The sequence below is a fragment of the Macaca thibetana genome, chromosome 9 (assembly GCF_024542745.1).
Source record: "Macaca thibetana thibetana isolate TM-01 chromosome 9, ASM2454274v1, whole genome shotgun sequence".
Classification (NCBI taxonomy): domain Eukaryota; kingdom Metazoa; phylum Chordata; class Mammalia; order Primates; family Cercopithecidae; genus Macaca; species Macaca thibetana.
In genome coordinates this window covers 14,037,365-14,059,517 of record NC_065586.1, presented here as the reverse complement: position 1 = coordinate 14,059,517, position 22,153 = coordinate 14,037,365, and the positions used below count along the sequence as shown (strand labels likewise).

Below are 22,153 nucleotides of genomic sequence, written 5' to 3'. Positions count from 1 at the left end.
AGTACGGCGAGGCCTCCTGTCTACCTCGCAGGATGGGGACTCAGAACACGAACGCCAACTCAAACTAGTTTTTATAAAAGAAGATGTATGACCTTGCAAAGCAAGAAGTGCAGAGGTCAGGTGAGAGCCAGCACTGGCTAATTCAGCAGCTCAGCAGGAGCTCCAAGGACCTGGGCATTTTCCCACCTCTCCAGGCCACCCTCCTCCACCTCCACCTGAATGCTGAGCCTTTGCCTAGTTTCTTCCCTGATTTCAGTTCAAGTAACGTTTCCCAGGGGCAGCCTTTCCTGCCTCCCTCCTGTGGTCAGTCCGTTTTCCCAGCTGTTGGATCACACCTGGGTTTGCTGTACTTTCCTTTATTACATGATGCTGCAGTTAATGTCAGCCCTCCCTGTTAGACTCTAAGCTCCATGAGGGCAGGAACTGTGCATTCTTGCTCATTATTGCAATCCTAGAGTCTGCCACTCAAATATCTGTGAAGTGAGTGAATGACAGCTCTGTGCAGGGCCAAGGAACCCGAGCCACAATAAACATGCCACATTGCAGACAACTCATTGTGATTCTTTCTCCTCTGGTGCACATTTTTCCCTGAGGCACATTCCTATTGATTTCATACCCCCAAGAACTATTCTCCTTCCTCCTTCCTATAAAACCCACATTTTGTTCAGATAGTCGCCCAATCCCCTCTGCAAGGTGATTCAGATTATACTTCTACCTTGAGGCATTTCACTAGAAATTGCTATCAGCCCCGGGGTGGTCCAGGATCTGAGGTGATGCAAGCTAATGAAAGGGAAGACGTATTCTATGCAGTTGGGAGAAGGTGGTTGGAGGTTAGCAGGGTGCTGGTTTCCCCAGCTGCTGCTGGTGGTCATCATGTAGCCAAGGTATCGCTAGTGCCTATGGAGAAAGTAGAGGGACTGGAGAGAAACTGAGTAGGTAAAAGTGGGCAAGGCAGGCCAGGCATGGTGGCTCACACCTATAACACCAGCACTTTGGGAGGCTGAGGCGGGCAGATCACGAGGTCAAAAGATCAAGACCATCCTGGCCAACAGGGTGAAACCCTGTCTCTACTAAAAATACAAAACTTGGCTGAGTGTCGTGGCATGCGCCTGTAGTCCCAGCTATTCAGGAGGCTGAGGGAAGAGAATTGCTTGAACCCTTGAGGCAGAGGTTGCAATGAGCCAAGATCACACCACTGCACTCCGGCCTGGGCAACAGAATGAGACTCCACCTCAAAAAAAAAAAAAAAAAAATCGTGGGCAAGGTTTGGTGATGTGTGGGGACATAAGGGATAAGAGAGAAGATGGTCTTAGAGAAATCTCTAATTTTCCCTTTTGGACAATTGTATGGATGGACGGATGGATGGAAGTTCCAATCACTGTGATAGAAAACACTGGAAAAAATAAGATTCATCCAGGCAAGTCTTTCATGCACTGTTTCATCATCGGTTTAATAAATGAAATGGAGTTAGAGTTCATCTCAGCCTCTTGTTTGCTTCTGTCATACTGTGTTGTACCCTGTTTGTTTGTTTTTTATCACATTCCTCCTGGTAGCAGACTTACCTACTAATGCTTGCACTTTCTCCTTATCAGCCCGGAAGTTCTGAGATAGCAGGAGCCGTGTGTGTGTGTGTGTGTGTGTGTGTGTGTGTGTGTGAGAGAGAGAGAGAGACTGGATTCCCCACAGCACATTATTGTTTATTCCATAGTCAGTGGTAGATAAATACTTGCAGGATTTAGCTGGGCTCCAGCATTGTGGGGGTCAGATAACCAAATTTTGGTGGACCAGTTGCATTCTAACCTTAGAGCAGGCGAAACGCCCCTCTCACCCAGATTGTGCCTCTTCTTCATGCTGGTATGTTTAAAGAGGTCATCCAGCAAGGTTCTTTAAATGGATATTGGACCTTTGCAAGTCTCAGTCTGCTTGGCAGGGTGACTGTGTCTCTGAATGTCCTGGAAGGAGGCTTGTCCTCCTCTTGTCTTTGGGTGAATGTACCCCTCAGGAAGGCAGGGATACACGCACCCCCTTCCTTGTTAATGGGTTTGCAATTATTTTGGCAGATCTAAAATCATATTTCAAAGGCAGTGGAGAAGCAGCTGGGGACATTACTTGTAATTGTTTAATATTGTTATCACATTTGCTTACAAGAACAGAGAGGCAAGCTACCATCAATCAGAGAATGGCATAGTCATCGACGGTGATCACCGTGCATGCGTTGGAATGTCATGGCAACTGTCACTTAGTCCCGGACTTGATTACTTCTGCTGCATTCCTGTGATAGCTGAGTTGCTTCATTAACTTTACTTTCGTCTACCTCATTTGTAAAGGAGAAGCTAGAAAACAGCACTACACAGGGCTTCATGCACTGAAAAACTGACATTATCAAAGGACGCACTCTCTTCTCTCTTTCTGTCCTTTTCCAAATGCTGTCTATAATCATATTCAGTCGCTCATGGATGTTATCATGGGTCACCAAGGAAGGGCTTAACCAGAAGTGAAAAATTACACACATTCTAAACATGCCTTTTTACAGGTGAGAAAAATTAGGCCAGGAAAGGTAATGTCGTGTTGGATACAATCCCTTTTGGTGATCAGTCACCCTTGGGTTCAAATCTCGATTGTAAAGCTTGTTACAGATTGAGCCACTTAATTTCTTATTTTTGTTTTGTTGTTGTTGTTGTTGTTGTTGTTGTTGTTGAGACAGTGCTTTGCTCTGTTACCCAGACTGGAATGCAGTGGCGTGATCTTGACTCACTGCAACCTCTGGCTCCTAGGTTCAAGAGATTTCTCCTGCCTCAGCCTTCTGAGTATCTGGGATTACAGGCACCCACCACCGTGCCTGGCTAATCTTTGTATTTTTAGTAGAGATGGGGTTTCACCATGTTGGCCAGGCTGGTCTCGAACTCCTGACCTCAGCTGATCTACCCACCTTGGCCTCCCAAAGTGCTGGGATTACGGGCATCAGCCACCATGTCCAGCCTACTGAAATTCATTTGTGCCTCAGTTTGCTTATTCTGTGAAATGGGGGTAATAGCAGGTATCCTGCAGGGCTGTTGTGAGAATTACAACTCAGGCAGTGATCATGGCACCTGGAACACAGGTGTTTAGTACCCAGGTGCTGTAATTATCTCTAAACTCGCAAAACGAGATTTTGAGGAAGCTGGAATTAAAACTTGTGTCTCCTGACTCTGATCTGGTTGGACCACACTGCTGTGCTTGAATACAGAGTCCCTGGAGACTCTCAGGGAGGGCGTTTGTAACACCTGCTCAGGACAGTTTCATTTACTTTGTACCCAGAGACTAGCATTGCACAGGTTGCCAGAAGTATTACTCATGTGAATTGGTGGACTTTTGGTCAAATATTTGCCCTAAACCCAGGTTTCTACGGCATTCTATGGAACCCTCTGCATCCTTCTACGGGACGTTGGAGAAGCAAATGGTTTGCACAGTGAGTTGCAAATAAAATGGCCAATCTCAGCATGAAAGGTTCAAGATGTTACCTAAATGAGGGTGCAAACCACTCTATTTAGATAGATACAAGCAAACTTGAGTGACCACTGAGCCTGCTGGAAACAAATAACATGCTATGTAAAGGCTTAGTAACAGTGATGGATATTTGAACTTGAATTTAACCTCCAGAACAGTTCTGTGGCCTCTCCCAGGAACAGGAGTCAAAGCACATCAGGATTCTTGAAGGCTCTGAAAGGTGAATGAGATTTCTAGTATATGTCAAGACTTTTCCACTGAAGAAGGGCTTTGTGTATAGAGACTTAGAAAGGAGACCAAGCTTTGCACCTTCACTACCAGAAATAAAGATGGGGGACTGCCCAATTAAGTGGCCCTAGAGATTTAGCCAGGAGCTTGAGCCTTCTGGAGAAATCCAGTTTTCCTATACAGGAAGAAAGCTAGGAGTTTTCTGGCCCCGTGTGTTCTGGCTTTGTTTTCGTGAAGCTATCCCTCCCAGCTGGCAAGAGAAATGGAATTTCATGCAGTTGCTGAAAACTTCATCCGGAAACCCAAAGATGCTGGCACGAAGGAAAACTTCTGGGGCAGAGCTGGAATGATGGCCAAGCCTGTGCCTGCAGGGGGTCTCTGGGAACAGGACTGGCTCGAACTCACAAGACTGGCTCGAACTCACAACCTCTCAGTATACAAGAAATGTTGCAACAGTTTCACTCCAGTTGACTGCCTACCTCAGCAACTTCCAAGGGTCTTGCAGCCTTGGTGGTTTTCTGGTTTGTTTTTGTTTTTGTTTTGCAAACAGTTTAAAAGGTTTTTTTATATTGAAATTTCCAAATAGATTCAAAAATAGAATAGTATAATGAAGTTCCTTATATTCATTCCCCAGCTTCTCTAAGCATCAAATAAGTACCAATGTTCTGTACCACTGTAGGATGATGATAGTTAACAATAATATATTAAATAGTTTCAAATGGCTAGAAGGAAGATACTGAATGTTCCCAACACAAGGAAATGATAAATGTTTGAGATAATGGATATGTTAATTGCCCCCATCTGATCGCTATACAGTATATGTATTGAAACATCACTATAAAGCCTGAAATGGTTTGGATCTGTGTCCCCACCCAAATCCTGTGTTCAATTGTAATCCCCAGTGTTGGAGGTGGGTCCTGGTGGGAGGTGACTGGTTCATGGGGGTGGTTTCTCATGAATGGCTTAGCACCATCCCGCTTGGTCATGACAGTAAGTGAGGTCTCGTAAGAACTGGTCATTTAAAAGTGTGTAGCCGGCCGGGCGCGGTGGCTCAAGCCTGTAATCCCAGCACTTTGGGAGGCCGAGACGGGCGGATCACGAAGTCAGGAGATCAAGACCATCCGGGCTAACACGGTGAAACCCCGTCTCTACTAAAAATACAAAAAATTAGCCGGGCGTGGTGGCGGGCGCTTGTAGTCCCAGCTACTCGGGAGGCTGAGGCAGGAGAATGGCGTAAACCCGGGAGGCGGAGCTTGCAGTGAGCTGAGATCCGGCCACTGTACTCCAGCCTGGGTGACAGAGCGAGACTCCTCTCAAAAAAAATAAAAATAAAAATAAAAAAATAAAAGTGTGTAGCCACCCTCTCTCACCCCCCATCCCACTTGCTCCTTCTCTACCCGTGTGATATGCCTGCTCCCCCTTCACACTCTGCCATGATTGTAAGTTTCCTGAGGCCTCCCCAGAAGCAAAGCAGATGCCAGCATTATGCTTCCTGCACAGCCTGCAGACTCAGAAACCAATTAAACCTCTTTTCTTTATAAATTACCCAATCTTAGGTATTTCTTTATAGCGACGCGAGACTAGACTAATACACACCCCATGAGTATGTACAATTATTTGTCAATTAAAAATGTTTTTTAAGTATTAAAAAAACCATGTAAGCTTGGTGGCTTTTTATGGCAGGGCAAGAACATGTGTCAATCTGCCACAAGTCAGTCTTGTAATTGATTTTAGCAATGGCTACTTTTGAGTCATGTGATGCTTTATATGCATTATCTCGTTTAATCCACACAACATCTTTACAAAGCAAAGGCTTTGATTTCCATTTAACAAATGGAGACAATGCAGCTTAGAGAGGTTAGGTAATTTGCTCAGGGACAGCGTTGTTAGGGGATGAGCTAAGGTTAGAAGCTAGGTCTCTCTAATGTCTACAGGTGCACTTTCTAATAGTATAACAGTACTAGCTAATGCTAGTAGAAAACTATTCTGTGCCAGACACAGCCTTTCCATACCTTGGCATAATCCTTACTGCAACCTTCTCAGGTTGCATCACTAGCATCCTTCTCATCACTAGCAACCTTCTCATCACTAGCATCCTCTCCATTTAACCAACGAGAAAATGGAGGCATGAGGAGTATAAGTAACTTGTTAGTTTCCAGAGTTGTGGGTGGGAAAGCCTAGGTTCAAAGCCAGCTGGAATGGCCCCCAAGTGCACACTGTCAACCCTGAAGCCAGTGGTTTTCAGCAAGGAGTCCCTGGAATGCTAGCATATACATGCTCTTAGGCTTGTTAGAGATACAGGTTTTCAGGCCTGACCAGTAAAATCAGAAGTTCCAGGGGAGGAGGGAGCAACCTGGGCCTTCTGAGATTCTGAGACCTGCTCCAGGGATGTTGCTTTGTCCTTTCACACCTCTCAGTGGCATTCACTCCAGATAACAGGTGACTGTAGCTCATAGCCTTTCTCTTAAAATCTTACTCCTCAAAGCCTGGTGTGTAAATATAAGCAACATTAGCATCACCTGTTGGATTGTTAGAAATGCAAAGTTTCCAGGCCCCATTTCAGGCCCACTGAATCAGAATCTGTGTTTTTTGTTTTTTGTTCTGTTTTGAGACAGAGTCTCGCTCTGTTGCCCAGGCTGGAGGGCAGTGGTGTGATCTTGGCTCACTGCAATCTCCACCTCCCAGGTTCAAGCAAGTCTCCTGTCTCAGCCTTCCAAGTAGCTAGGACTACAGTTGCACGCCACCATGCCCAGCTAATTTTTGTATGTTTACTAGAGACAAGGGTTTCACCAGGCTGGCCAGGCTGGTCTCAAACTTCTGACCTCAGGTAATCCACCCACCTCAGCCTTTCAAAGTGCTGGGATTACAGGCGTGAACCACCATGCCTGGCCAGAATCTGTGGTTTAATGAAGTCCCCAGGTGATTCATATGCACATTACAGGGATAAGGTACATGACAGGGTGAGGCACACTGATCTAGGTTACAGCAGGGTGAGATCACACCCGGAAGACTGCTCTTAAATCCCATTGCTTCTCAGTCAGGGAGGAGAGGAAAGCTGCTGTCCGACAGCCAGTCAAGGTGCCCACACTCAGTGCCATGTGAAGGGACATCAGCCAGGAGACACACTTTGCAGCTAGCAGGTTGTGTGCTGGTTAAGGCAAGAGTAGCTGCTGTAATGGATAGACCCACTACATCTCAGTGTCTTCATGTCATAGATGTTTATTTCTCACTCATGTAAAATCAAAGCAGCAGGGAGGGCTCTGCTCCCCAAAAAACTAGAAGTGATCCCAGTTTTTCCCCCTCACCCTCCACTAACTGCAAGGAAAGGTGGAAAAGCCATGCTCAGGAAGAAGGTTTGGGGAACAGTCACCAGTCTCTACTGTAGTTCACTGGAAACATTTAGCTCACATTGTTCATTTATTCATTCAATGAATTAATAATCTACTGAGTAGTGAATAAGATCGACTTATACATCCATGCATTTATTTATTCATTCAGCAAACATTTGCTAGCAGCTGCTGTAGGGAGGAGCTTGAAATACCAAGAAACTTGGCATCTAGAGGGAAGCAACCTGCATGAGTGCCCTGGGAATACGGGAGAGGGTATTGGTATCAGGCAGGGAACTCAAGGAAGGCTTCCTGAAGGAAGTGACACTGAACTGAGTTTAGACCTAAGAAAGAAATAAACTAGGCAGAGGGACATATGAAGACTAAGACTTCAGGAGAGAAAAAGCAGTGTGTGTAAAGGATGGAGGAACTCGGCTTGGGAAACAGATGTTGGTAGGCTGAATGGTGGTGTCAGGGATGATGGAGGTATAAAGGAATATAATTCAAAAATGGCTGATTTGCCTGTCTCCTGGGAGACGGGGGAAAGTGGACCCTCTTTCAGGCCCATCCGGGCAAGAAAAGATGCAAATAGCTCTGTCCACACACTTACCTGTCATCCTCATGCCTAGTTGCCCAGGGGGAAAAAAAAAAAAAAAGCAAATGACATTGAACTTCCTCCCTAAAGTGCCCTTTGTAAGTCTGCAAGAATCAAGGGGCAAGCTGCTTCAAATTAACCCATATTTTATAGTCCTGGAACAGCTGTCACCTGCTCTGCCCTGGGGAATTCATTACCTAACAGAGGGATATGCACATTCCACATATTCCCTCAGCCTTGCTTGGCCATGGGCTTTCTGAGAAGCTGGAAATCACATCTCCTCCAAATTGTTACCCCCCTAAATAAGTCCCTTGGAAGATCGGTAGGGCAGGATGCAAAGTTCTGTCCTTCATAATTAGGGAGTGATTAATTATTTAATCAGAGCAGATAGCCCACACAATGTCACCTCCTCCCATTTGTTGGGCTACAGGCCCCCATTAATCACACGTCCTAACATTCTGCATGCAAAAGAGACAGGTGGATTTGAAGCTTGGTGTTGCGATAACCTCACTACTGCTCCCTGATCTGCTTCCAAATGCTGCCAATGTGTTAGAGCAAACATCACCATCACCAGCCCAGGCTTCATTCCTAGATGAACATCTTAGGAAGGGGAACGTTATATCTGCACATCAAGGAATCTCGCTCTGTCCCTTCTCCTCCTTCAGGTCCCCAGGATTTGGCCCCACAGTTCTGTCTCCTGCTGATCACGGGTTCTTGTCCTGCGGGTGGAGTTTTAAGCTTGTTTGAGTGGATAAACCCCTCACTTTGCACCTCTTCATTCTGTCCTAAGGACGCTCCTGATAGGTGCTTTTCTAGCACCTCTTCATTCACGGAAGCTTCAGCCCAAGTGCCAACAGGGGTGGAAATGAGTCACCCTCTGCTGTGTCTGTCACCCTCTGACATTGAGGGCTCATTTGCCCTGCCCTGAGTGCTTACAGGTGACTCTTGTGTTCCTTGGAACCACTCATGGCCACCTCTTGATCTGCATGCTCAATTGGAAACCAAGACCTCCTCCAACAAAGGCCTACTCAGGCCACTGGGGTTCTCAGCTCATCCCTGGAGAAACACATCTGGCTGGATGTGCAGGAAGGAAACTCATTAAAAGGTTGGTCACTCAGGAGGTCATGGAATTTCCAAGAGAGCCAGAGAGTTGTGGGGATTCAGGATTATATGGTCAGTGATACAGTTTGGGTGGGTCCCTACCCAAATCTCACCTTGAATTGTAATAATCCCCCCATGTCAAGGGTGGGGCCAAGAGGAGGTAATTGAATCTTGAGAGCAGTTTCCCCATACTGTTCTCATTGTAGTAAATAAGTCTTATGAGATCTGATGGTTTTATAAACGGGAGTTCCCCTGCACAAGCTCTCTTGCCTGCCACCATGTAAGACATGCCTTTGCTCTTCCTTCGTCTTCCACCATGACTGTGAGGCCTCCACAGCCATGTGGAACTGTGAGTCCATTAAACCTCTTTTCTTTACAAATTACCCAGCCTCGGGTTTGTCTTTATTAGCAGCGTGAGAACACCCTAATACAGTCAGGAATGATGCCAAAGTCCCACCACTGAATGCCTGTACCAGAAAACAAAAGTTTGTAAGTCAAGTCCCTGGGCATTCAGGGGAAGAAGATCCTGGGGTTTCTGATTCTATTTGGCCAGTGGCTGAAGTTCCTTCCATCAAATTTCTGCAGACATTTATAGAGTCTGAGTCCTCCAAGACTCTCTGTGACCTACCACCTTTTTAGTGCGCTACCAAGAATGGCTCTGTCTGGCCTAAGTTTGCCGACCATGGTATCTTTAACTCTGGCTGTGGAGGCAACATTGAGAGGCCAGAATCTCCAAGATGCTTGTTAAAATTCATATTCCTGGGCCTCAGCTCCAGAGATTAGAGTTTAGTAGGTGTTTGGTCAAACTCATATGGAAGTTTGGCATTTAAATTCTTTGACAGTTTCACAGTCTCTTAAAATATCACCATGTGGCAGGGTCTGTGCTGACTGCTTGGGTAATTTTGGCATCCAGGCCTCACAACCATCCTCTAAACAGTGTCACACATACATAGCCAGGAAAAGACAACTGTCCTAAGCTTCCAGATGACCCTAAATGTGTACCCATGAGGCACGAGGGTACTTTCTGGGGACAGATAAAGACCTCTCTGCGTATGGAGGTGCCCACATTGCCCATGTTGAAATTTTGCTGCGATTCATTTCTTCTTGGAGGACCTACACTCACAAGGACTCCTTTCTGCTCACCCAGAAGAAGGCAAAAGTCCATCAAAAGGCAGGCCTGAAAGGCACCTAGCACGACAGGTACTCAAGAAATATTGACTGAATGAATGAATGTAGCCAGCTTTTCAAACTCTACTTCTACTCTCCTTCCACCTTCTCTCTCCCACAGGTGACCAGCCTGTCTTGCTTCTAGTGACCTTCAGCCTTCACCTAGCAATGCTGCCATTTGGTTGGGGACTCCTTTCTCTTCTCATTGTCCGATGCTTTGGGAACGCTGAGCTCAATGAAGCAGCCTGCTAAATGCTAACTGAGAATCTCAAAGACCCAGAGTCTGCATCTCCGTGACATGAGAAACCCCCATCAACTTCTAGAAAATGGGATTCCTGCTAGCTCAGAAGTAGAGGGCACTGGTCTCAATGATGGGACGCCAGCAGGCTGTTGCTTGAACAGTTTCATAAAAAGATCCATCCTCCTTGCTAGGGCCATCTTATTAGCTGTTGGAGGCTCTCTCATTCATTCAGTAAATATTTCTTGAGTGCCTGTCACATGCTAGGCGCTGTTCAGGCCCTGCCTTGTAATGGACTCTTGCCTTCTTCTGGATCAGTGGAAGAGTCCATGTTAGTCTGGGTCCTCCAAGAAGACACCAGGACAAACTTCCTCATGCAAGGATTGTACTGGGGAAATGCCAGTGTCTTCCAGGAATCAGCTCTCTCTTCTGTACTCAGTCACTGACATGGAACAGCCTACAGGAGGCAAGGCCTCAGTGCAAGCACAGAGATGCATTTCAATGCATAGCACTGGGTCCTCAACCAGAGATGAAGTCTGCTGCAGGAGGTCTGCTAGGGACATTCTCCCGATGGCCACAGAGCCATGCTTTTAACCGAAAATAAACCAAGAAAGCACAAGTAAATGTCAGCACCAAGACAGATGTAACATAACCGGAAGTTAGATACCTCTTCTTTGGATGGTGTAGGTTTGCTAGGCTGATAGCCATTTCCCCTCTTCTGGAAGCAAGGAAAAATTATGGCAGGTGAAGATAAATTATGTCAGGTGCGGTTTGAGTTCACTGTCTTATTTATGGAGGGCTAGGGGACTGGGCAAGTATTTTTATAACACGGCATTAGTTTACTGCTTGTTTTTAAAGCTGCTATAAACGGGGTCTCTCCGTGGTGAGAAAGCTGAGTTCTGTAACCCACTGAGGCTCCTTTTAGTCCCCAGACCCTGTGATCGTAAGCCTTCCTCCACCCCTCTGGCCATCTCGGATGTCAAGCCTTTTTCATTTGTAGCATCGGAACTTGGTGGATCCCAAGACAAGCAAGGGTTGGGGGTAACTCTCCTTATCTACTTTCAGCCAAGAAAACACAAGAGGTAAAACATTGCGCTATTTCTGTTCAATCCACCCATTGCAATGGGCCCAATGTGATCTTAACAGAGGAATGAACGTGCAAAAACCACCTACCAGTGTGCATTCTTTGCTTGAATCTGAGGTGAACAATAAGCTGTCGTGGCGGTTTTCAGGCTTTCCTAACAGATGCTACACACGTTTCTGAAGTGAAACATGTCCCTGTGTTTCTGTCGGGCCTGGTTCCTAATAGAACAGAGTAATGATGCAGGGCATGCAATTTTCATAGCCAACCCCTCCATTTGCATGCACAGAAGCTGCAATAGCCCGAGGAGAAAAACAACTAAGGCATGCATGATCTGATGTGTTTCTGAATATTGGTCCTGTTTTCCTAGTGCCTTGAAAATGACACTTGCAAACTACTTCTTCAACCATTCACTCAAAACTATTTATTGAGGGTCTATTATAGGCAACTTTTCTTTCCGAGAATGCTATACAGTCAGCAGTGCTGATCGTTAAGGTGTGGGCTTTCAAGGAGCTCAGTGGAGTTTTACATTGATGTATGTCTTAGTCTATTTGTATTGCTATGAAGAGATATCTGAGGCTGAGTAATTTATAAGAAAGGAGGTTGATTCTGGTTCTGCAGACAAGAACCATGGCACTGGCATCTGCTTCTGGTGCAGACCTCAGGAAGTTTCCAATCATGGTGGAAGGTGGAGAGAGGGCAGGGATGTCACGTGGCAAGAGACAGCAGAGAGGGAGGTACCAGGCTCTTTTTAAGCATCAGTTCTTGTGCAAACGAATAGAGTGAAAACTCACTCGTTACCACAAGGACAGCACCAAACCACTCATGAAGGATCCTTTCCCGTGATCCCAACATCTCCCACCAGGCCCTCCCTCCAACACTGGGAGTCACATTTCCACATGAGATTAGAAGGGGACAAATTTCCAAACTTTATCAATGTCTATGAGTAAGGGAGATGAGAACAATTACATAAGCAATATCCTCATCTCTGGGAAGAAGACTGTAAGACTAGTCATAGTATAGCTAACTAGGGAAGAGTAATTATTATTTTTCCTATATATTTGTGATTTTGTGAGAGCTATGAAATAAGTGATAAGGGGCCAACCACAGATGGACTGGGACTTTTGCATTAGTAGTGATCAAGGAACAGCCAGATTTGCCTACACCTGCAGTGTGCAATGCAGTAGCCATCAGCACAGGTGTCTCTTGCCACTTGCAGAGTGACTCAGATTTGAGGTGTGCTGTTACTATAAAACACGCATTGGATTTTGAAGGTGAGCTGCTCTAGACTACAAGCTTCCAGGGGACAGGCTCTCATTTGGTATCCTTAGAACACAGCACAGTACTAGGAATGTACTAGGTGGTACATTCCTCTTAGACCACCCTGGAATGTACTAGGTGGTCTAAGAGGCTTGCTGGGGGTTGGCGGGAGGGTGAGTGAGTGAGTGTATGGGTAGCAGGTAGGCAGTCATGTCTTATGTCACCGTGTGCCCACTCTTTCTGTCCCATTCTTTCTCCTCCTACAGTACTTAAGTACCTTCTTCCACATCCACTCAGAACTTGCTCTTTGGCATCCAATATGCAGAGGGCCGGCATGGATCCAGTGCTGAACCCTTCAGCATGTGCTAATCCCGGTAGCTTAAATGGGATTTTGCAGGCTGAGATGCCTACCAGCGGATCTGCAGGATTCTGAAACTCTCTGCAAGGGGCTTAACCCTAGACACTCAGATTTCCTCCCTGTTTGTTACCTCTCACATTTCTCCAAACAACGTCAGCTGACCCCAAAGAGGCATTTGGCCATTCTCTCTTTCATCTGATAGCTGGGGTTTTAGGGAATGGTTCTCCGGCTGCCATCTCTGTATTGAGTCTTCCTTTGCACCCCTCTCTCATTGTCAGGTTTGCAGCGGTCATTCCTTTCTGCTCTCTTTGGGTCTGCCTCTCCTAAATTACAGGCGGTAAGTGAATGAGAATTGAGGAAACAGAAAAATGGGCTTATTAGATTGTGTCTAAAAATAGGAATAAATCCATTCCAAGTGAAGACTTGAAGCATCATCCTCCAAATGATGGACAGAAGCTTTGGAGCATGGGTATATGCCCTTTCCACTGGCTCTTCCTGGGGTTTTTGAAATCAATGGAAGTGAGCCCTGGGACCCCAGCTGGCTCAAATGAGGCTCCTTAAGCCCTACCTGTGTCTCTGAAGTAGGACCTGGCTGGTGGAAAGGCCAGAGCTCACCCAGAGAGAAGAGAGCCTGAGAAAAATAACCAAAAGGAATTGGGAATGAATCCACCCAAGTCTGCAGGAAACCAGCCCAAGGCATCTTCCCAGAACCTTTGTTGGCGCACACAGTGGGCAGTGAGTGACCTTTCAGAGAAGCCACAGGGAGAAGACAAAATTTCCAAAAGCAGCCATACTCACATGTATGTGTGCTTGAGCCTTTGAAAGCATGCCCCACTGAGACTGCAGGCCAAGGCCATGCCCTGCTGGAGTCTGGCCAACTCACAGTAGCTCCCAGCATCCTTGGTGATAGGAGGGGCTGGGGGTGAGGTGGGATGCAGAGCAGCAGAGGCTCGGAGATGTGACTCCTATATTATTCAGGTAGCAGATAAAGGTGTGCTTTTCAATAATACGACCCTGCTGGAGGAGAAGGAGGAGAAAGAAGAAGAGAACAATGGCAGCACACATACACACATACACACACATACACATACACACACACACACGTATGCATTTCCAATTAGGGCTTTACAATAGCCTTTGACCAATTTGAGTATTACTAAATAGCCTTTGATTTGGATAACTTGAAGAAATAAGCAACAAATAATTTCTGAAAATGGCTTTTTTAATGTACAATCGATCCTTGAACAACATAGGAGTTAGGGGCGTTGATACCCCTTTCAGTCAGAAATCTGGGTATAACTCCTGACTCCCCCAAAATTTAACTACTAATAGTCTACTGTTGATCTTGACCAGAAGCCTTATCAATAACACAAACAGCCACTTACCACATATTTTGTGTGTTCTATGCATTCTGTACTGTATCCTCACAATAAAGTCAGCTAGAGAAAAGAAAATGTTACTAAGAAAATCGCAAGGAGGAGAAAATATATTTTCTATTCATTAGGTGGGATTGGATCTGGATCATCATAAAGGCCTTTATCCTCCTCATCTTTACATTGAGCGGGCTGAGGAGGAAGAGGAGGGGTTGGTTTTGCTGTCTCAGAAGTGGCAGAGACAGAAGAAAATTCACCTGTAAGTGGACCCCGGCAGCTCAGCCGCGTTGTTCAAGAGTCAACTGTATAACTTTTAAACGATGTATCCATGCGGACCTCGTTTTGAAAATACAATAATAATGATGACAAACGAAATGAAAATCAGCACACCAGGCAGGATTCTTTGAGCTGGTTTTCTCCTAAGTCCGCAGAATACAACTCTGTCATTAAAAGGGATTCCAGTCCGAATCTGTACAAGGTCCCCAAGCTCCTTCCCCTCCAGGCTGCTCAGGGCTGCTCTCTCGGCGAGTGTTTCACCCTTAGCCCGCACTTACACAGAGCCACTATTTAACAACCTCTTTGTCTGTCTCCGTAATTGTAATAACTATACACATCGAGGGAAGGGAGAGATGGAAGCATAGTAAGCATAGTTTCCTTTTGAATTTGGAAAGAAAAAAAGTTTAATCAGGGGGCGGGGCACAGTGGCTTATGCCTGTAATCCCAGCACTTTGAGAGGCTGAGGAAGGCAGATCACCTGAGGTCAGGAGTTCAAGGCCACCCTGGCCAACATGATGAAACCCCAACTGTACCAAAAACACAAAAATTAGCCAGGCATCATGGCAGACGCCTATAATCCCAGCTACTCTGGAGGCTGAGGCAGGAGAATCGTTTGAACCCGGGAGGCAGAGGTTACAGTGAGCCAAAATGGCATCACTGCGCTCCAGCCTGGGCTACAGGGTGAGACTCCATCTCAAAAAAAGAAAGAAAGTTTAATCATTTCCTCCTATAAGCAAAGCCCAGTGTGAAGATGGGTGAGGTCCTGGTGGAGCTATTGTTATCTCTTAAAAGCTATTTTATTCTTTTGAAATCAAAGGCAAGAAAACACAGACACAACCACATCGAGACCACTGCAGACTGCTCTCTACCCTCTCCTCTGTGCTCCTCCATCAGGCACACCTGCCAGATTAATCCTCCTAAAATGCCACATTAATCATGTTACTGCTGCTCACTGATCTTCATAGCTCCTCATTACTTAGAGAATTAAATTCGAACATGGACTTGACTGCTCTGGGCCCTCCCCAGCTGGGCCACATTCCATGGCTGGTCCTCTTACCAATGTCTTTCTGTGTTTCTACCCTTCCTTCTGACAAATTAGTCTGATCACCATTTCTCAAATTAATTGTGCATTTTCTCAACACCAAGCATTTGCTCACTCTATTCCCTGGGCCATAAAGCTCTTTCATCATTCTGTTTCCCTCCCTCCCTCCCTCCCTCCCTCCCTTCCTTCCTTCCTTCCTTCCTTCCTTCCTTCCTTCCTTCTTTCCTTCCTTAATCATGGAGTATCTACAATGGATTAGGAGCTGTGGGTGAATCCTGCTCCCTCCTCCACCTGCCCTGCAGGATGTCTTCCCCCGTCCACAGCACACACCACTTAATGTTTTGTCATTAGTTTGTCAATTAGTCATAAAATCCTGTAACCACCTCTTATGTTATTCAAAAATATATTTGCTTTATCTCGCAATAAGATTTCTCCCTGCCAGGATCATGGCTTATTGTTTTTGGTGCATGACATCATGCATTGCCTGTAGTAGGTATGTTTCAGAGACATTTCTTATATGTATGAATTCATTGTGGATGAATTAATCCACAATGAATTGATAGATTAATTGTATTAAAATTCAGTCTTAATGACTTCTGTACTTTGATCTTTCCCTAACCATAGTGCTGCAAGCTTAGATATCCCTGCAGGGTAGAGGACTGTGTAAGGTGAAGTAATTCTTGAGCTAGACATCTGGGCATTTTATAACTGTCCAATGGCAATAATAAAGCCTTGAGCCAAATCACAGCGTGGGATGTTATTTCATCATTCTTAGTGGATCCATGCCTCAGGGAAACCCATGGCATAGAGAGGCTCGTGATTTTAAAAAGCAGAATAAATAAATTGAGGGTAAAATATTGCCTGTGCACCTGGAGGACATTATGCTAAGTGAAATAAGCCAGTCATAAAAAGAAATAATGTAGGATTCCACTTACGTGACTTCCTAGAATAGTCAAATTTGTAGAGACAGAAAACAGAGTGGTAGTTACCGGAGGCTAAGCTAGGGTAGAGAGGTAATTGTTTAATAGATACAAAGTTTCTGTTTTGCAAGATGAAAATGTTTAGGCCATTACTTGTACAACAACATAAATGTAATTGACACTACTGAACCTAAAAATAAAGATGGTAAATTATATGATATGTGTATTTTCTCACAGGTCTTAAAATTTTTTTTTTTTTTTTTTTTTTTTTTTTTTTTTTTTTTTTTTTTGAGACGGAGTCTCGCTCTGTCACCCAGGCTGGAGTGCAGTGGCCGGATCTCAGCTCACTGCAAGCTCCGCCTCCCGGGTTTACGCCATTCTCCTGCCTCAGCCTCCCGAGTAGCTGGGACTACAAGCGCCCGCCACCTCGCCCGGCTAGTTTTTTGTATTTTTTAGTAGAGACGGGGTTTCACCGTGTTAGCCAGGATGGTCTCGATCTCCTGACCTCGTGATCCGCCCGTCTCGGCCTCCCAAAGTGCTGGGATTACAGGCTTGAGCCACCGCGCCCGGCAGGTCTTAAAATTTTTTAGCATGCCTTTAGTCCCAGCTACTTGGGAGGCTGAGGCAGGAGGATAGCTTGAGCCCAAGGATCCAAGACTGCAGTGACCTGTGACTGCACCACTGCACCCCAGCCTAGGTGACAGGAGACACTGTCTCTAAAACAAATAATAATAATAATAATAAAATACACAGAACTAAAAAATTTACATAACCGTTAAAAAGAAAAAAGTAACTGCTTGTGAAAGAATTCTGAGGTATGTTTGGCAGATTAAAATCATTTCAATCATGGCAAAAGAAAAATGGCTCTGCAGTGGTTTTCAGATAACAAAGGAATTTACAGGTGTTTGTTTGTTTGTTTGTTTGTTTTAGCAAGAAAGCTGCTCTAATATATTTCAAGTAACTAGATGGACCATTCTTTGGAGTATCTTCCGATCTTGCCACCTTAATAAATGGATGAATGCCTCCGTTGTCCGGAATGTTTATTTCTGCGTTCTCATCTTGAATAATTATAAAAGAGAATAGCCTTACAGATCACTTCACAATTTATAAAATCTCTCAAGTTTGCTGTTTTCAAAGACAGGGATGTCTGCGTCAGCACCCCCATTTCCACATTTGATCATGGGCAAGAAGGAATTTTTTTTCTTTTGAGTGAATTCCTTTTATTCTTTTCGTGAACCAGTTTGTCCTTATTTGATCTTCTAAACTAGACACAAGGTTTTGGATGACCTTTTTATAAAGTCCTTCTTCTATATAGGAAAGCAATGTTTATGTATGCATATTTTTATTTTTTAACCACATCTGTGATATGTTCAATGGCTCAGGGATAAAACACTTAGAAATAAAGAAAAGAGTTTTTTGTTTTTTGTTTTGCCAGCGTCTCGCTTTGTTGCCCAGCCTGGAGTGCAGTGGCGCAATCTCAGCTCACTGCAGCCTTGACCTCCTGAGCTCAAGTGATCCTACCACCTCAGCCTCCCGAGTAGAAAACATTTTTTTTTGGGTGGGGGGCCGGGGGAAGATGGAGTCTTGCTGTGTGGCCCAGGCTGGAGTGCAGTGTCATGATCTGAGCTCACTGCAACCTCTGCCTCCTGGTTCAAGCGATTCTCCTGCCTCAACCACCTTAGTAGCTGGGATTACAGGTGCCCGCCACCACACCCGGCTAATTTTTGTAGTTTTAGTAGAGACAGGGTTTCTACATGTTGGCCAGGCTGGTTTTAAACTCCTGACCTCAAGTGATCTGCCCACCTCAGACTCCCAAAGTGCTGAGATTACAGGCGTGAGCCCCCAAACCTGGCCAAAGCATTTTTTAAGAACTGGAACTAATGTAAACTTCTAGGCATTACATTGAGTAGTTGACAGAAATTCTTGATGAATTTTGCTCCAATTTTTCCGGCAGCTTAGACACAAAGGGAAACACACTGGATTATGTATTTTGTTTTGCAGCAGGAGAATATGTTCAAATTTAAGTGCAGGTGATGACAGTAATTGGGACACTTGATTTTTATGTTCTTTAAAAGAAACAAGTATATATCTATTGACTTTCTCGTGTAACACTCATTTTACATTCTTTTGTTACTCTCTTCTTCTTTGCAGAACTTTCACTTTCTTTGTAACTTTCATCCAACAGTGAAACAAACTGGAAATTATGGTCTACTAAGGAACTGACTGTGGAAGAGAAGAAATGAATGATTCCTGTTCAGCCTTTGCAGGGTACAATATCTCACCCATTGCTGCTTCTGAGAAGTTTCTTTGGAGGCTTTTTTTTTTTTTTTTCTGAGGTGCTTTTTTTTCAACCAGTATCTCCCCAGTCCATATTTATTTCTCAGTCAAGAAACTTCATAAATGTCTAATCTTCTAGAGGCTGAGGAGCTTGGAATCTCTTGGGCTCTTCAACCCTTTGAGAGCCTTTCATGTAAGTGAAACAAATAGAGAGTAATACAAGATAGGATATGAGCAATAAGGTGCTAAATTGAATGTAATCAAGAAAGTGCAAAAATGGCTGATCTTATCAATAAGTCAGAAAAGTGTGAAAAATTACATGAACTACAAAGATCTGGGAAGGTCTCACGGCAGCCAGAGACTTCGAGATTGTAGGAGTCCATAGGAAATTGGCTCTTGACTCTTTCTACTTTTCCCCATTGAATTTGTTTTTGTTTCTATGGAGTAATTTTCTTCTATCGGTCCTTTTTCATTTTATCCCTGCCCTTCAGAAATTCATTCTATTTCATTTCTTTAGCAAATATGAGGGGCATATTATTGATTCTTCAATTCCCTGTCTTATTTTTCCTATGCAAAAACCCAGCCTGTAAGTGTGTTCTTTCTCCAAGGCTATTTTAAACAAACCATTTCCCCAGTCCTTCTTTTTGCTAAACAGGACTGTCTAATCGGGTTAAGTTCTTTTTTTTTTTTTTTTTTTTTTTTTTTTTTTTTTAACAGATAAACAGTTTCTTTATTCCTCCTCTTCTTCTTCCTCCTCCTCTTCTTCATCTTCCTCTTCCACCTTTTTCCGGGCAACTTTAGCAGGACCCTTTGCACCATCAAACTTTCCTTTTGACTTATAGTCAGCAACATCCTTCTCATACCTCTCCTTCAGCTTTGCTGCCTTAGTGATGTAAGGCTGCTTTTCACTGTCATTTAAATTATTCCACATCTCACCCAGCTTTTTTGCCACGTCTCCAATAGAGATGCCGGGGTTTGTGGATTTGATCTTGGGACGGAATTCTGAACAGAACAGGAATAATCCAGACAGTGGCCTTTTGGGAGCATTAGGATGCTTCTTCTTCTTGCCTCCCTTAGCTGGTCCGTAATCCTGCATTTCCCAATCATAGCGCACTTTATCTGCCTTTGACATTTCATCAAATTTAGATTTCTCTTTCCCGGGCATCGTCTTCCATCTCTCAGAGCACTTCTTGGAAAATTCTGCAAAATTGACAGAGACCTCTGGGTTTTTCTTCTTATGTTCTTCTCTGCACGTCTGCACAAAGAAGCCATAAGCAGACATCTTGCCCTTTGGTTTCTTGGGGTCACCTTTAGCCATCCTGACTGTATTGTTTGCTAGTCTAATCAGGTTAAGTTCTTGATGAAGAAGTACCTGGTTTGTGTTGGTACAGAATTCTCATTAGAATATATAGTGAAGCTCTATACACGTGTTCGTTAAGGCAACATTCCAATTCAGACACATTTCCAATCACATACCCCAGATATGCCAAAGAGTTTAAACCTCAGTCCTGATAACACTACTTCTCAAATGTGCTGTTCTAAAGTAGAAGAGATTTCAGAAACTTCAGACAGATTTGGTGATCCGTGCTTACAAAGATCTGCTGAATAGCCAGCTCAAATGCACTTAATTAGTATCACAAAATATCACCCATAAATTAAGGCCAAATAATAATGCATAGCTTACGAGATGTTTTAAAATGCATTTATCTGAAAATAGAGCTGAAACCTGAGAAAGATGCTGGTCCCACTAATAGTAAGAGAAATGCCAATTAAAGCGACATGAAAATGCCATTTCTCTCTACAGAGGGACAAAAAGCCCACAGTTTGGCAGTGAATTCTATTGGAGCGACTGTGAAGAGTGAGGCACTTGCAGAGAATACTGGTGGGAATGCAAGAAGGTACAGCTTCTATGAAAGGGAATTTGACAACATGTATAGCAAAATCATATACACATTTACTCTTTGGTCGTCTTCTGGAGACCCACCCCTAAGATGGATTGCCAAAAATACAAAAACACTTATTCCTGAGGCTACTCCTTGCAGCATTATTTGTCATAGTAAAAGAAAAGCAACCTGAAATAACCCAAATGTCTATCCACTGGTGTCTGGGTAAATAAATTGTGGTCCAGCCACATGAAAGAATATCTCGTAGCTCTATAAAGAAATGAGTAACTCTTCTATATAAACCATAGAGCGATTTTCAAGGTATATTATTATACGCAAAAGTGAGGTGAGAAAGTGTATGCTGTTTTCTAGAAAAGGGAAGATATGAATATATACACCCATTTATTTATGTTTTTAAAATAGAGCAAAGATCACTAAACACACACACAGAATGGCTAACTGGTACCTACAAGAAAAATGATGCAACAAAGTGAATAAGATAATGATAGAAGCTATGAGCTTTGGCTATATCTTGTTTTAGAGATTTAGAATGATATAAACATGTTGCATAAATATTAAGTTAACTTTAAGCAACTCCTAAATAGTAAAAAATAAACTTAAATATACATCTGGTTGATGGCATAAACACACAGGGAGGAACTATTTAAAGCAACTTTTAGTTTACTTTATTACGATTTCAACTTTTATTTTAGATTTGGGGGTTCACATGCAGGCTTGTTACCCAGGTATATCGTGTAACACTGAGGTTTGGGTTATAAATGATCCTGTCAGCCAGATAGTGAGCATAGTACCCAATAGGTAGTTTTTCAGCCCTTGTCCCTTCCCTCTCTCCCCTCTCTAGTAGTCTCCAGCATCTATTGTTCCCATCTTTATGTCTGTGAATATGCAGTGTTTAGCTCCCACTTATAAGTGAGAACATGTAGTATTTGGTTTTCTGTTCCTGCATTAATTTGCTCAGGATAATGACCTCCAGCTGTATCCATGTTGCTGTAAAGAACATGATTTCAGTCTTTTTCATGGCTACATTGTATTCCATGGTGTATATGTCCCACATTTTCTTTATCCAACCCACTATTGCTGGGCACTTAGGTTGAGGGGTATATTATTGATTCTTTGCTGTTGTAAATGTGCTGTGATGAACATACGAGTGTGGGTGTCTTTTTGCTAGAATGATTTATTTATTTTGGGTATATTCCCTCTAATGGGATTGCTGGGTCCAATGGAAGCTTGGTTTTAAGTTCCTTCAGAAATCTCCAAATTGCAAAGCAACTTTTATGTCATAGCGATTTCATTATATATCCCAAAGGACAGAAAGAACTTTAAAAAAAATCTGAAATGATTACCAGTCACTTTGGTGTTGGTAGTGGTGATTTTGTTTTTCTGAGGCTATCATGTGAGTAGTGTGGATAAAGCAGGTGAGAAATGGTGCTGGCGTCATTGAGATCCAGATTTTTGTCATGTGAGAAAAAGGAAATTGATGAGATTGTGTAAAACTGTAGTCCTGATTTTGAAATGGAAATA

General features: G+C 43.9%; 3 protein-coding genes across 4 annotated transcripts in view; 2 read left to right on the top strand and 1 right to left on the bottom strand.

Moving 5' to 3' along the window:
• PHYH (phytanoyl-CoA 2-hydroxylase) overlaps nucleotides 1-22,153 on the top strand; it is a 1,057,918-nt gene that overhangs the window by 201,218 nt on the left and 834,547 nt on the right. The window lies entirely within an intron of this gene.
• FRMD4A (FERM domain containing 4A) overlaps nucleotides 1-22,153 on the top strand; it is a 695,352-nt gene that overhangs the window by 210,204 nt on the left and 462,995 nt on the right. The window lies entirely within an intron of this gene.
• On the bottom strand, nucleotides 19,114-20,957 carry LOC126962382 (high mobility group protein B3-like). Its single transcript, XM_050803282.1, has one exon. It carries the CDS (start codon nucleotides 20,044-20,046, stop codon nucleotides 19,459-19,461), a length of 588 nt encoding a protein of 195 aa, XP_050659239.1. The 5' UTR covers nucleotides 20,047-20,957; the 3' UTR covers nucleotides 19,114-19,458.

Coding starts and splice junctions, on each gene's coding strand:
- LOC126962382 (XM_050803282.1), bottom strand. CDS start 20,046: ATGGCTAAAGGTGACCCCAAGAAACCAAAGGGCAAGATGTCTGCTTAT.